The sequence below is a fragment of the Protopterus annectens genome, chromosome 1.part1 (genome assembly GCF_019279795.1).
Source record: "Protopterus annectens isolate FY-2018-M chromosome 1.part1, PAN1.0, whole genome shotgun sequence".
Classification (NCBI taxonomy): domain Eukaryota; kingdom Metazoa; phylum Chordata; order Ceratodontiformes; family Protopteridae; genus Protopterus; species Protopterus annectens.
Window position 1 is genome coordinate 351,863,271 of NC_056726.1, and position 13,216 is coordinate 351,876,486.

The 13,216-nt window shown below is 42.3% G+C and overlaps 1 protein-coding gene across 1 annotated transcript in view; it reads left to right on the top strand.

The window, feature by feature from the left end:
• UBR4 (ubiquitin protein ligase E3 component n-recognin 4) overlaps positions 1-13,216 on the top strand; it is a 3,959,899-nt gene that overhangs the window by 255,399 nt on the left and 3,691,284 nt on the right. The window contains 1 exon segment of the mRNA XM_044087073.1: positions 5,435-5,622. Within this exon segment, the coding sequence (XP_043943008.1) occupies positions 5,435-5,622 (188 nt within the window).

Below are 13,216 nucleotides of genomic sequence, written 5' to 3' on the forward strand. Positions count from 1 at the left end.
CCATAACACAGGTTGAGCTTTGGTACTCTCCCACATGTTCGAATACTGCAACATGAGAATAGAAGGGCCTAGAATAATTGTGTAAAATCGTACCAGAACTATAGAGTCGTCCTCTTCCATGTTGCAGTATTCCTATCCCTCCCTCCTACTCCCTGTAGGACCTTTTCTGGATGGCATCCTTTCAGCTTACCTTAGACTATTGTCCAACTGGGGAATTCAATTCTGGGGTCTCTCTGCGGACGTCACATTTATGGCCAATGGCTTAAAGTCCCTGTGTGTGACGTCCCACACGCCATACAGCAGATAGGCTAAGCTTTTGTATATGAGCTGGATGTTCGGGTTGTCTCGGGCAGAGGATCTCACATGTTAGAATACCGCAGCATGGAAGAGAAGGACATTTATGGTTATGGTAAGATTTTACATAACTTTTTTCCTCATTCTTCCTCAGGCTTACATGGTTTCTTTGGACATCAAGGATGCTTGTCTTCATGTTTCCATTCATCCTCTTTACTGGAAATTTTTACATTTCTGTTGCTTTCTTGCACTTCAGGTTCTCCGCTTTGTCCTTTGGTCTTTCCACTGCCTCGGGGATGTTGACAAAATGCCTCACTTCTGTCACTGCTTACTGCAGACTTCAAGGCATTCAGGTTTACCCTTACCTGACAATCTTTTTCTAGCTCCTTGTCCAGAAACCCTGGAACAAAATCTACAGTTCTTTCTCTTCTGCAAATGGTGAGGTTCACAATAAATTTCAAGAAGTCTCTCTTCCCCCTCAGGACCCCATCTTCCTGGGGTGCAGGTTGCAGACAGATATCATGCTGACACCCCCCCCCCCCTCCATAAAGTCAGTCTCTCATTTCTTACTTCGAGTCTTCTGTCTTTTCCTTCTGTTACAGTTGAGTTTCTCAGGTTCCTGGGATTCATGGCATCCACCATTACCATGCTTCCTCTGGCCAAACTTCATATCAGGAAGTTTGTGGTACTTGAAATCAGTTTGGATGCAGCATGCACATCCACTGGAGTTTGTGGCTCCTCTTCTCCCTCGTCTCAAAAAGGAACTGCTTTTGTGGATTCAGCAGATTTCCCTGAACCCAGGCCTTTCTTTGCATCCTCCTTTTCCCACTCAAGAGTTGTTAACACACCTCCGACCTATGATGAGGAGCTACCTTTTGTTTCCATGAAGGTACAGGGACTTTCGTCTCCTCCTCAAAAGGAGGACCATGTCAACATCAAACAGATGAGAGGTCTCATTTTAGCTCTTCAAGCTTTCCATCCTCTTTTGTCCAGGACCTCTAAAACTGTTTACACACAACACCACAGTTTGGGGGGGGGGGGGGGGGCAGAGAGACATAGTCATCCTTCTTTGCAGGTTAGTTCTTGTGGCTTGGGAACGGACTCTTCAGGCAGTTTGTATCTCCTGCAGTCAGAATTCTTTGGCAGAAAATCTGTACTGGTCCATGACTCAGTCTCACAAATGGATGATTCACAGGGATGTTTGTTTTTTTTTTATATGGTCCACTGGTGAGGTCCTCCTCAAGTAGATCTATTTGCTTCCTCTATCTTGTACCAGAGTCCCAGGTCCCCTGGTTTGGAAGGTGGACGGCCTTTCAATTTCTTGGAGGGGGTGTTTCTTTATGCATTTCCTCCCTTTCCTGTCCTGGCTTTACAAATCGGTGACCTGCTCTTGGAGCACTGAATTACCACACACACTTCACCCATTTTCAGAGGGAGTTGATCAAGGAGATTTCCATGTCTCAGTCGGGTAACTTGCCTTCGGATTTCCAAAAAGCAGTGGACATCAAAATGTTCACACTGCAATCTACCTCTAATGTAGCCATGCACCTGCTTTCTAGTGCAGCAGTTGGCACAGGCATTACCATATGTCACCATACCTGGATGCAACTGAGTTCACTAAAGGCTTCAAGGCTTTCTTTATTAATGCCACTTCTGATGGTTCCACTCTTTTTGGTCTGAAAGAGATTTTAGAGTGAGCAAGATAACCCTGTCTGCCATAGAAGGAAGTTTCAACACCTGTCTGCTGCACAGGAAGTGCTTAACTTTACACCCACAAGCCCGACATATTTCAGTTTCTTGGATACTAAGGATAATCACCAGAGAATATACCATTCCCTTTTTGCATTTTTCAAATGAACAATTAGACTCCTGATACTCCTCCCAGTCGTTTGGAAGCTGTAACAAAAGAAGTTTCCTGGTTGCCAGAAAAGTCATCCGGCAGGTCCTTCAGACCAGTTAGAATCTAGAGTCTGTTCCAAGGACATCAGGCCAAGATGCAGTTCATCCTTCCACTGTTGAGGAAGGACAATTGGATGTGCTCCATAGATTCTCAGGATGCCTACTAACCTATAAAAATTCAAAGGCAGCTTGAATGGATATCTTGCAGCTGAGGTGGACAGCACAATCAGGACACTGCCATTTGATCTCACCACAGCCCCTTGGGTGTTCAAGTTAATGGCAATGGTAACAAAATTATCTACGACTGCAAGAGATCCAAGTTTGTTCCTTATGTAGGCTATTTGCTGTTAAGTGCTACTTCCATGGACCTACTGCTACAGCATCAGGCGTTTGCACTCCATCTTGCAGATTGTTGGGAATAACTCGTGGAAAGAGAAAGGTACCCCAGTCAGCATATAGAATTTATAGGATGTCAGATTAATACAGTTTGACAAATTGCTAAACTCTAAACAGCAGCAGTGCTGTCATTAAGACTGGCGGCTTCTTGTGTAATTTAGCATCCATATCCACAGCCAAGACTGATTTTACGTTTAGTAGGCCTGATGGCCTCTACCATCACTTTAATCCCACTGGCAAGATGCCACACAAGTGTTAGTAGACTCTTGGCCCATTGGTTAGTTTTCAACCCGTCTGTGCCGGAATCTGTCTCACTCTAGTATGCAGAAACTATATTATGTGGTGGGTCACCTCTCCATCAGTTTGAGGTGAATACCCTTCTATCCACCAGCACCCCAGGCCAAGTAATCATGGATGCTCCCTTCTAGGGTGGAGGGACATTTCAAGGGGAAGACTGTCTAAGGTACTTGTGTGACTTACGAAGGCCAAACTTTACATTTGTATTTTGGAGATGAAAGCAGTTCTAGTAGCATTGCAGGCTTTTCCAGGACCATCTACCCAAAACTGTCATATCCATCCAAACTGACAGTATCTTTGGTGTGGTACATCAACTAACAAGGTGGAGCAGGATTATATCCACTTTTCCGGCAGGCCATGTATGCCTGGCAGTGGGTGATGTCTTCAATCTCTTTCTGATAATGCACATTCCTGGGTATTGAATTAACTAGTGGACAAATTTAGCAGGTCTGTCTTACTACCTCACAAGTGGTGTCTCCGACTTTGGCAGTGGTGATTTTCAGCTCCTGGAGCCAACTTTGCTGCAACCTCTTCGCCTCTTACCTGAACTACAAATGCAGCAGTTAATTAGCTCTCATCTCCACAGGGGCAGTTACAGAGAGATGCTGTAGTCCACGCTTGGCCCCCTAAGTCTCATATATGCATTCCCACCTATATCTTTACTGATGAAATTCATGCAGAAAGCTTTGAATTGTAAGAGCAAGGTCATCCTTATTGCCTTTTTCTGGCCCCAGCAGGTCTGGATCCCCTTCCTTTGGCTTAATTTGCTACACCTGCCCTGGGTACTGGATCCCACTCCAGATCATCAGTTACCCATATGGGATTCCTATACCAGACCTACAAACTCTAAAGTTCGCAGTCTGATTTCTCCATTTTTATCAGTAGCTACAGTTGCCAAGCTGTCTTTTCCAGTAGTTCAAATAATTTCTTTTCAAAAGCAATCAACTAAAAAAGACTTTTATAAAAGTAACTGGCAAAGGTTTTCAATTTGGTCCTTATGGAAAGGACAAATACCCCTATTCTCACTCCCTTCCATTGATATTGGAGTTTCTTTCAAAACATTTTTTCCAAGTATCTAGTTTTTCTTTAAAGTTCAAATGGTTTCCATTTCAGATTTCCACATAGGCTATAGTGACACTTCCATTGCTTCTCTTAAGATATCTAAGGCTTTCCTCAAATGAGTTTTTTACGGATGCCTCCATTTCTGAATCCACTTCCTGTGTAGGATGTCACAGTTTTACTTTTCTCATTGACTGAGAAACCCTTTGAGCCAGCAACTTCAGCTGACCTTAATTACCTTTCTTGGAAAACTGTTTTTCTAATTGTTATTGCATCTGATAAACAAATTTCTGAACTACAAGCACTTTCACGCAAGCATCCCCTTCTCTTTTCACATAAAGATGAGGTATCCTTGAGAAAAAATCCTACCCATCATCCAAAGACATCATCCAAAGCAAATTTGAATCCATCCATTGATTTGCAAGTCTTTTCCCCCCAGTTTCTCCAGCAAAGTTTAACGTATGCTTTATACTTTTGATGTCCACAGACAGATCAGATACTGTTAACACCATACCAAGGGTATTAGAAAATCAGATCAACTGTTTTCTCAGCTTTGCTTTGGAAAAGGAAAGTCATGTGTTAAACGTTATTTCTAAACAGCTTTCAGACTGTTTCTTTTGTGTATAAAACTTAAGGGTTGTCCCTGCCCTCAAAACCAAAAGATCAGTCCACTAGAACTGCTCCCTCTATTGCCTTCATAAGAGTTCCCATTGACATTTGCACAGCAGTGTCTTGGTCCACGGTTCTGCATTTCTCATTTACAAATTGGATGTATAGTCTAGAGCTCACACATCTTTTGGCTCTACCATTCTCAGGAATATCCTTTCTTGAAACCATTAAGGTTCCTTTTAGGCAGTTTGGGAGAATGTCCCAAACATTTACTTGGACGATAGGAAGCATTGGACACAATTGTATACTTAACGTAATGATAGATCTGTGTTCTCATTTTCGTCTGGTTCAACATCCCTTCCAAATTGCCATCTACAAATTTCTGGTGTTAGGACAGGCCTTGACCAAAATCCTGTCTGAGATTATATTTTCCAGCTTGACATGCTGAATAAGCTGTTACTTGTCAAGTTTTTATTATTTCTATACTACTGTAATAATCAGCAAACTATATTTGAAGCAATTTTGGTAAAAGGAAAGGACTGTGTTTAGGGGAGTAGTCAGACCCTCTGATCCCAAGTCCTGGAAGAAGGTGCTGAGGTCTGATTCACCAACCCAAATTGTAAACTGGAGAAAAGTGAGACAACTTGGATTTGTCATTATGGTAAGCACATAATTTTAATTTCTTTGGTAGGATATGCTCCTATAGCTGTATGCTGATGCAACCATTATCTATTTTGCACGTCTGTTATGGTGATTTTACTAGTACAACTGTAATTTTCTAATAACTTTTTGGTTGCATATGCGGTTAATTAGTAATGGATTTGGCCTCATAGCTTCTATAATTAACCTAAAATGAATTTGCTTTGTATTCTGGATGTAGATGATGATAGTGAGCCCATTCTTGGTCAGTGGTTTGAAGAAACTATATCTCCAAGTAAAGAAAAAACTGCACCACCACCTCCCCCTCCGCCTCCACCTCTAGAAAGCTCCCCACGAACGAAGAGTCCCAGCAAGCAAAGTGCTACAGAGAATGGAAATATACTGGCTAGTCGCAAGGACCCTGAACTGGTAGGTACTGATATGAGAATTTAATGTAAGGTAGTACTTTAATTTGTCTAGGCTATGGAGTGACTGTGGCCAGTGGAAAGTAACCATTTGAGAATAACATTGTCTGCAGGGGTAATACGGGGCTACAGCATTGCATTTATACTTTATTAGTGAGGAGCTGTAGTTCTCTGTTCCCTTTGTGGTTTGTCAGAACAATTTTTGGCCAGCTTACTTGATATGAAGATAACAAAATTAGTTGATCTGATTGTCAGTTTTCATTCTTTCCACCACCATTGGGTTCAGATCCGAGCCTCTGATACAACTCTGCCATTACTATAGCTCGTGGCCACCTGAAACTGTCAATCTCCTCCCTATCCATAATGCACCCACCCCTGACATACCCCCATAGCCGGTTTTAGGCACCAGCGAACCCTGCGGTCACTGGGGGCCCCTTGGTCATGGGAGGCCCCCAACCACAGCAAGTTATCTTATCTTGATATTTTGTAAACATGTCTGTCAAACCAACAAAAGGTAGTACAGCAATCTTGTATACTTAATAAAGCAGGTAAGTAATAATAACTCATATTAAGCTCCTTCAAAATTCAAACATCTTATAGTAACAGTGTTTTGTCAAGTAACAAGCTTTACAATTTCATTAAATATTTTACCAATGACATAATGCCTCGGCCTAGGTTAAATCCTGATGGTGGACATCCTCTTCACTAAAATTAACAACATAGCCAGTTTTAGGTACCTGTAATAGATGTGGCTGGAGGGGGGCCCTTAATCATAAATGACTGTGTGGGGCCCACAAAAATTGCTGATGGTTGGGGAAAAATGAGGAGAAAAAATTTATTCAGTTTCAATTATACTCTTTAACCTGAACAGGACTGTGATATGACCCTGTTACGACAAAGCTGTAATGAACATAAGCAAAGTAAGCACTACAGAGATCAGGAGCCCAGGGTGACCAATCTCATTGCAAACTGTGGAGTTTAAGAAGAGCTGATGCTTCCAATCTTCAGCATTGGTTTCTCTTTCAAGGTTTTTATACATACTGGCAGAACAACTGATACTGTAACTCTCAACATCTTTGCTGAAGAATTCTGTTCAGTGATAAAAATAGCATAATAAAGTCTCAAAATGAGGAACACATTTTATATGTACTCTAATTCATTTAAAAAGTTACTATAATACATTTTGCATCAACATGCATTTTTTAGACTAAGTATAAAACTCTGATGACTGGATTTATTGTGACAGAGCAAAATTATGAAACAAAATCAGGAATATTTGTGAAATCAGGGATAGTGACTGGTATTTACTCCTCACTGAGGTAAATAAAAGTGACTTATCCCTGTTGCTGTTTGATGACTGCTAAACGCAGTCACTAATCTTGTGTAGTAGTACTAGTGTTGTACAATGTACTTGCTGAAATAAGTACAAAATTAGCATTGCTCTGTGTGTGTGTGTTTGTAAAAAAAATATCACAGATTTTTATCAATGCACTTATCCAGTAATGCCGGAACACACACATTATTCTTCAGGGTATCAATCAAAATGTAGCTAACAAGTGATTATATTTCAAAAGTAAGGCATAAAATATATCAGAGCATTCAGACACTTAGATCTTCTAGGAATCTGGTGGCCCCCACTCCCTAAACTGTATAAATGGATACAGGAGGCTCCCTTAATCATCCTTAACTGTGGGGACCCCAAAAAAGCTGTTTTTGGCTGAGGAAAAATGACGAGAAAAAAATGCTTTCATTTTCTGATTGCACTCTTTAGCCTGAATGGAATTATAATATGACCCTGTTAGGATAAAACTGATAATAGCCTTTGTCCTCAACCACAAACATTCTAAAACATCCCTGCTCAGATGCTTGTGTACAGAAATTTACCGTAGGTTATGAGGGTGCTGGGGATTGTGTAGTTATCATTTCCTTTACTTTTCTAACAGACCTCAGAGGTATACAAAGAAAGTTACTTTAGCTCTTGTAGGGGCAGTGTACTGCCTGGTAGCAGCAAAGTAGAATACATTATTGCAATCATTATTTATTTTCACTTTCCTCACAATCAAACATCAGGCACATATACAGCTGGTTGCCTTTGGGGTTAGGATTGAAGAGTAAGTAGGCATGCTATGTATATGTATTTCAAAAGTCACTTGAAAGATATGACTGTGGCCATTTGAATCTCTGCTTTCATCCCAGTCTAAAACCAGAGGGTTGCATAGGCAGTGACTGTCTCTTTGGGAGGATTAGGGAGGCAGGCAGTATTCCCGTACATTATCTGTGTATCCTCACAACAATTGACTTGTTAATTTATTTTGAGCTACTATTTTTGTCAGCTTTGAATTTTAAGCCTTGGATACAACTTGTCTTCATTGAAGGAAAAAAAAAAGACAAACTCTTTTTTCTTACTCACGATTTTTGTTGAGGCCACTTTTAGATTAAAAGGTTGGGAAATGCTCTAGCTTTTGGGGGCATCAGCTTAATTGAGTTATTTCCTAAATGGTTATTACTGTGCTGTCTTGGTCAAGAAAGTATATTGAAAAGACGGAAGGAAAACTAAAGCTGAACAGCAACATTGAATTTCTTTCCTTAATCATAATTTCTGTTCAAGCCATCATTGGGTAAAAAAAAAATAAGCTTAAAAAGCACTTTAGAGCATATATAAAGTTATGGCTTCTTGAAAAAGCTGAAGAAAAAAGGTATAATGTGAGAAATGGAAGAAAAAATGTATTGTGCATAAGTGGGAAGCGCAACATAAGGAGAAACCGAGGGGAAACTCTGGAGGGTGTGTTTTTTTTTTTTTTTTTGGCGGGACCTGAAACAGTAAGCAGTGCCCTAGAGTTCCATTGCACATTAGTTCTCCCCTGTATATAGAGTTGTTGTAATGTATCCTTGTTACACCTAAATGCCAGTAACTGTAAAATGTCCCTTTGTGAGATGGGCCAACACAGTGTGGTATGTATGCCTGTTGTAATAAGATCATTGTAGCTACAGGTCAGTCTGTGTACTACTCCTAAAAGCCTGCAGCTTGAACTAAAAAGATGGGTAGAAGTGGTGACAGTGACAGGGTGATACTTGAAAGTGCCCAGGGGGCCCCCAACTTGACATTTGCTGGGGCCCCCCAAAATGCTTACACCGGCCCTGCATACCCCATATCTCGATTTCCACTTTCTCAAATACACATGGTCAGCTTTGCTATCGATCGACTTTAAAAGGAAAGTTTTGTTTAAATAACTTTTTTTTTCTCTTTCTCCCTTTGTACACTTATTTTTACAGTATCATTGCTGGTAATTTTTCAGTTTAATTTCTCCATTGTTTAAAAATTAACACCTTTCTTGCTGTAACCTTTCCATATTACACCACTGGTATATTCTCAAGTACCGGTGTTGGTACTTTTTTCCCCCCTTTTTTTAAAAAAAAAATTAAAAAAAAAAAAAAAATACTCTGGAACAGACCACCTATCTATGTCAAACAGAGCCCCTTCATAGGTTCATAGGTAGATACTAGGCTATCTGCCCTAGGGCATTTATAAGCCTAGCCAGAGTGTATTTGGCTTCTGCCTCCCTATTAGATTAGCCTACTGTGCCTCTGTAAAGTAGGTCACAGAAGGTACCTTTTTAAGATTAGTTTACTGTGCCTCTGTCTAGCAAGGACACAGAAGAGATCCCAGGGGTGAATTTGCGATTTCCCATCCACGCGTCCAGATTTCGCTTGAAGAGGGTTAGCGAGGGGCTATGTCTAACATGAATTGGGATTCTGTTCCAGAGTGAAGGGAGCCTCTGGGAAATGAATCTGTCCTTCCAGCATGTCCTATTTATTTTTGTGCTGAGGTTTAGGTCCCTGGATTGTGTAGCTCTAAGGGACTTGGATTTTTTGAGGTGGAACATGTCCATTAATTCTGGGTTTGACATGGCTTTGTACGTCAGGCATAGATTGCCTCTGAGTAGGCAGTAAGCAACTCAGTAGAGCTGGAGTTTCATTAGTCGAGCTGCATAGGACATCTGTTTGTAGCCCATGATCCTCTTGGTGAGGTACTTTTGGGGTCTCTCCAGTTGCTGCAGGTGTCTGGTAAGGTACATCCCAAAAGGGGCATTGTATTCAATTATGGGCCTGATGAGTGACGAGTAGAGGGCACAATGACCTCTCTTGATCTAGATGCGAACCCTTTCGTGATAAGGTGGACTATATAGAAGGTCTTTCTAACCACTTTGGCAACGTGATTATCAAAGGAGAGATTACTATCTACGTTGGTCCCCAAATCTCTAATTACTACTTCCGTACTTAATGGATTACCACCTATGTGGTAATTTGTGGGCACCTTGTTTTTCCCAAAGGGGATGACTATGCACTTTTTAGCATTTAGCTTCAGGCCGTGGCTCTGGCACCAAGCATCCGTTTCTGTGAGACCCTTTTGGAGGATGCATGTGTCAGCTGGAGATTCGATTATGGCCCCCAGTTTGCAGTCATCTGCGAACTTTGTCAGCCATAATCCCCCTGTGTTAGCCTGAACCTCAGAGAAGTATATTTTGAACAAGAGGTCCCAGAACTGAGCCCTGTGGGACGCCACTTGTAACTTGGTTTGGATTCAGACATGGCACCTACGATTCTGACCATGTGGGTTCTATCTCCGAGCCAGTTTGCAACCCATCTTGTGATATAGGGGTTGATATTTAAGCTGGTAAGCTTATTTATGATGCCCGAGTGGGGTACTGTCGAAGGCTTTTGCGAGGTTCAGGTAGACTGTGTGGACTACCTTGCCCTCATCTATGGCTTTGGTAACTGTTTCAAAAGAAATCAACTAGGTTTAAGAGGCAAGATCTGCCCTTAACAATGCCGAATTGTGTAGGGTCCAGTGTCTGGAGGCTCCCAATGTCTTTGTTTGAGTTCCATGATAATACGCTCCATAGCTTTACAGACCAGACTAGTCAGGCTTATGGGGCGATAGTTTCCGGGATCCGTTGTGGCACCACCTTTGTGGAGTGGGACCACTGTAGCTGTACGCCATTCTTTTGGTACATATCCTGCAGTAAGGCTAAGTTTGAACAGTGACTTAATGTGAGGGTTCAGTTCTTCTTGGAGCTTGTGTAAGACCCAGCCTGGGACACTGTCCAGTCCCATAGATGCTGTGTTTTTTGCTTTGGAGAGGGCAGCTTTCACCTGTGCATCTGTGATGTCAGGGAGGTTACATTCAGTTGGGATAGGCATTTGTTCCTTTTGGGGGAAGGGGGGAGAAGTTTGCACTGAATCTGTCTGCCAGGATGTTGGCTATGTCTGTAGGTTTGGTATATTTTGTACCGTTATGCAACAATTCAGAGCATATCTGGGAGTTTCCGCCCATGTTCCTGACATAACTAAAGAAGGCCTTGTGATTATCTTTAGTGTCTAGGGCAATTTTTCTTTCGAAACTGGCCTTGGATGATTTTATGAGGGATCAAAGTTTCTTGCTAATACTGATCAGGGATGCCTTCCCTTTTTGGGATTTTGCTCTGTCATGTAGTAGCTTCCCCCTTCTGTTGTATAGCTTATTTATGGCCGAGGTCCACCACACTGGTCTCCTGTTTTTGGAGGAGTGAGTCTTGGTTTTATTTGGGATAGCACGATCCATGCATTCCTGCAGGTGCTCATAGAATGCATTTGTAAAGGATTCTGCGGATTGGGCTGTATTATCCTCTGGCCCAGGGGCTTTGAAGGATTCCACCTCAGTCTTGAGAAGTGCCAAGTTGGCTTTTGGGAAATTCTTTAGAGTGATTTCCTTGGCTGGGAGTGGGGATGGGATATGGATGTCCAGGGAAATTTGTTTATGGTCTGATCTTACCAATGAGGGGTTTACCTCTGGTGTGGAACATAGTCCCCATGTTGGTGATGACCAGATCCAATATGTTGTTCCCTCTTGTGGGAGTGGTGACCAGTTGTTCCGTTTAGTTAAAGTTTATAAATTCAAGGAACCGTTGGGCGAGGGTGTTTGGGCTTGAGTAGTTTTCCCAGTCAATGTTTGGGTAGTTGAAGTCATCCAATAACATAGTGTTTGGAGAGACCTTCATATTCTCCAGTGTTCTCAGGAATGCTAAGTGGGGTTTCTGTAATAGGGAGGGTGTTCTGTAGCAGGCTACAAACTGAAAGGCAGTTTTGCCCGCTGTTCGTTACACATGGATGGTTTCCGATGCTTCGTGCAGTGCCACCAATCTGGAGGTGTAGGTATCTTTGAATATAAATACTCCCCCTCCTTTTGTGCTTCGGTCCGAGTTTTGGGGCCGAAACGCATGGTATGAGTTGTAACCTGGTAGTGCTGGGGTGCTCTCAGGAGCCTTGAACCAGGTTTCTGTTACTGCACAGACATCGATTTTCTCCATACTGAGGAGAGCCTCGAGTGCGTGCATCTTGAGGTTTAGACTTCTGTCATTGAGTAGCATTACCTTTAGTTTTGTTTTATCCTTGGGTTGTCTATGGAGGTGGTTTGTCCTTAGAGCCTTGCCTAAAAAAGGCACTATGGGGTTGGCAAGAGCCTTGGCCAGTATACGAAAGCATAAGGGTAACAGCTGCAAGCCGTCCCTAGCGAAGCAACGTGGCTTGTCGAGCATGTCATCCCAGGCTGACAGATACTGGATCCCCTTTGAATGACACCAATACTTTAGCCAATTGTTGAAACTGATCATTTTGTCTTTATACTGTGGCATCATTCTTGGTGAGGGCAAGATGCTACTCAAGGCCAGGGTCATACCAGCCTGGGCTACATGGTCAGAGAGCTCCTCTGTCTCTTTTCATGTAGTCCAGGGAGGTATGTCTCGGGTCATTCACACCAGCATGGACAATGACGGAGTCATACTTGTATACTTGCTTTGGAGTGACCTGAGTGCTTGCGTTATGTGGCGGATCCTGGCACCCGACAGGCAGCTTACAGTGACCTTCTTGTTCAGTCTGGTGAGCAGAACGTCAGTGTGCCGAACAGTAGAGTCCCCTATAACAAGTGTATTTGGTGTGTTGTGTGGCCTAAAGGGCTGTGACTGTGAGGCACACTGATTTTGTGAGATATGTGATTCGTGGGTATTGTTGAGGGGTGGCTGTTGCTTGGATATCTGCTTAGGAGGTCTTTGCTGTTTAGGCAAATTTCTTTTGGGGGCACCTGACATCTGGGGCAATTAAAACTGAAGAAAATGGCGTCGGCTGCATCTTTTATACCCCTGGCCCACTGACTGCAAGGAAGAGGCGACAGCAACCAACACCGGATCTAGACTTCGGAATTCAGGCCGACTGGTAGCCTGCCAGCAGGATAACCCAATTGTAATGACTGCAACAGCGAATACACTCTAACATCTACACTTATGGTAAGTGTACACAACTGTACTTTACTTCATTTGTTTTGTGAATAAAGATTTTTTTCTTTTTCTTCATACTTATACTTCTGCTGTATGTCACCCTGTCCACCCTCAAGTGTTTTTGCTTTTTGTGAATTAGTTTTAGACCCCCCCCTTCTTATTATTTTCCTTTTCCTTCTGCGTGTTTCTGTTGGGTACTCCTTGTTCCTGGTAATGTTTTTCCCATTCCCTTTGACTACATTGCGGGTATTCTATCCTCTTACTTAAGACTAAACTCTTTTCTGACTT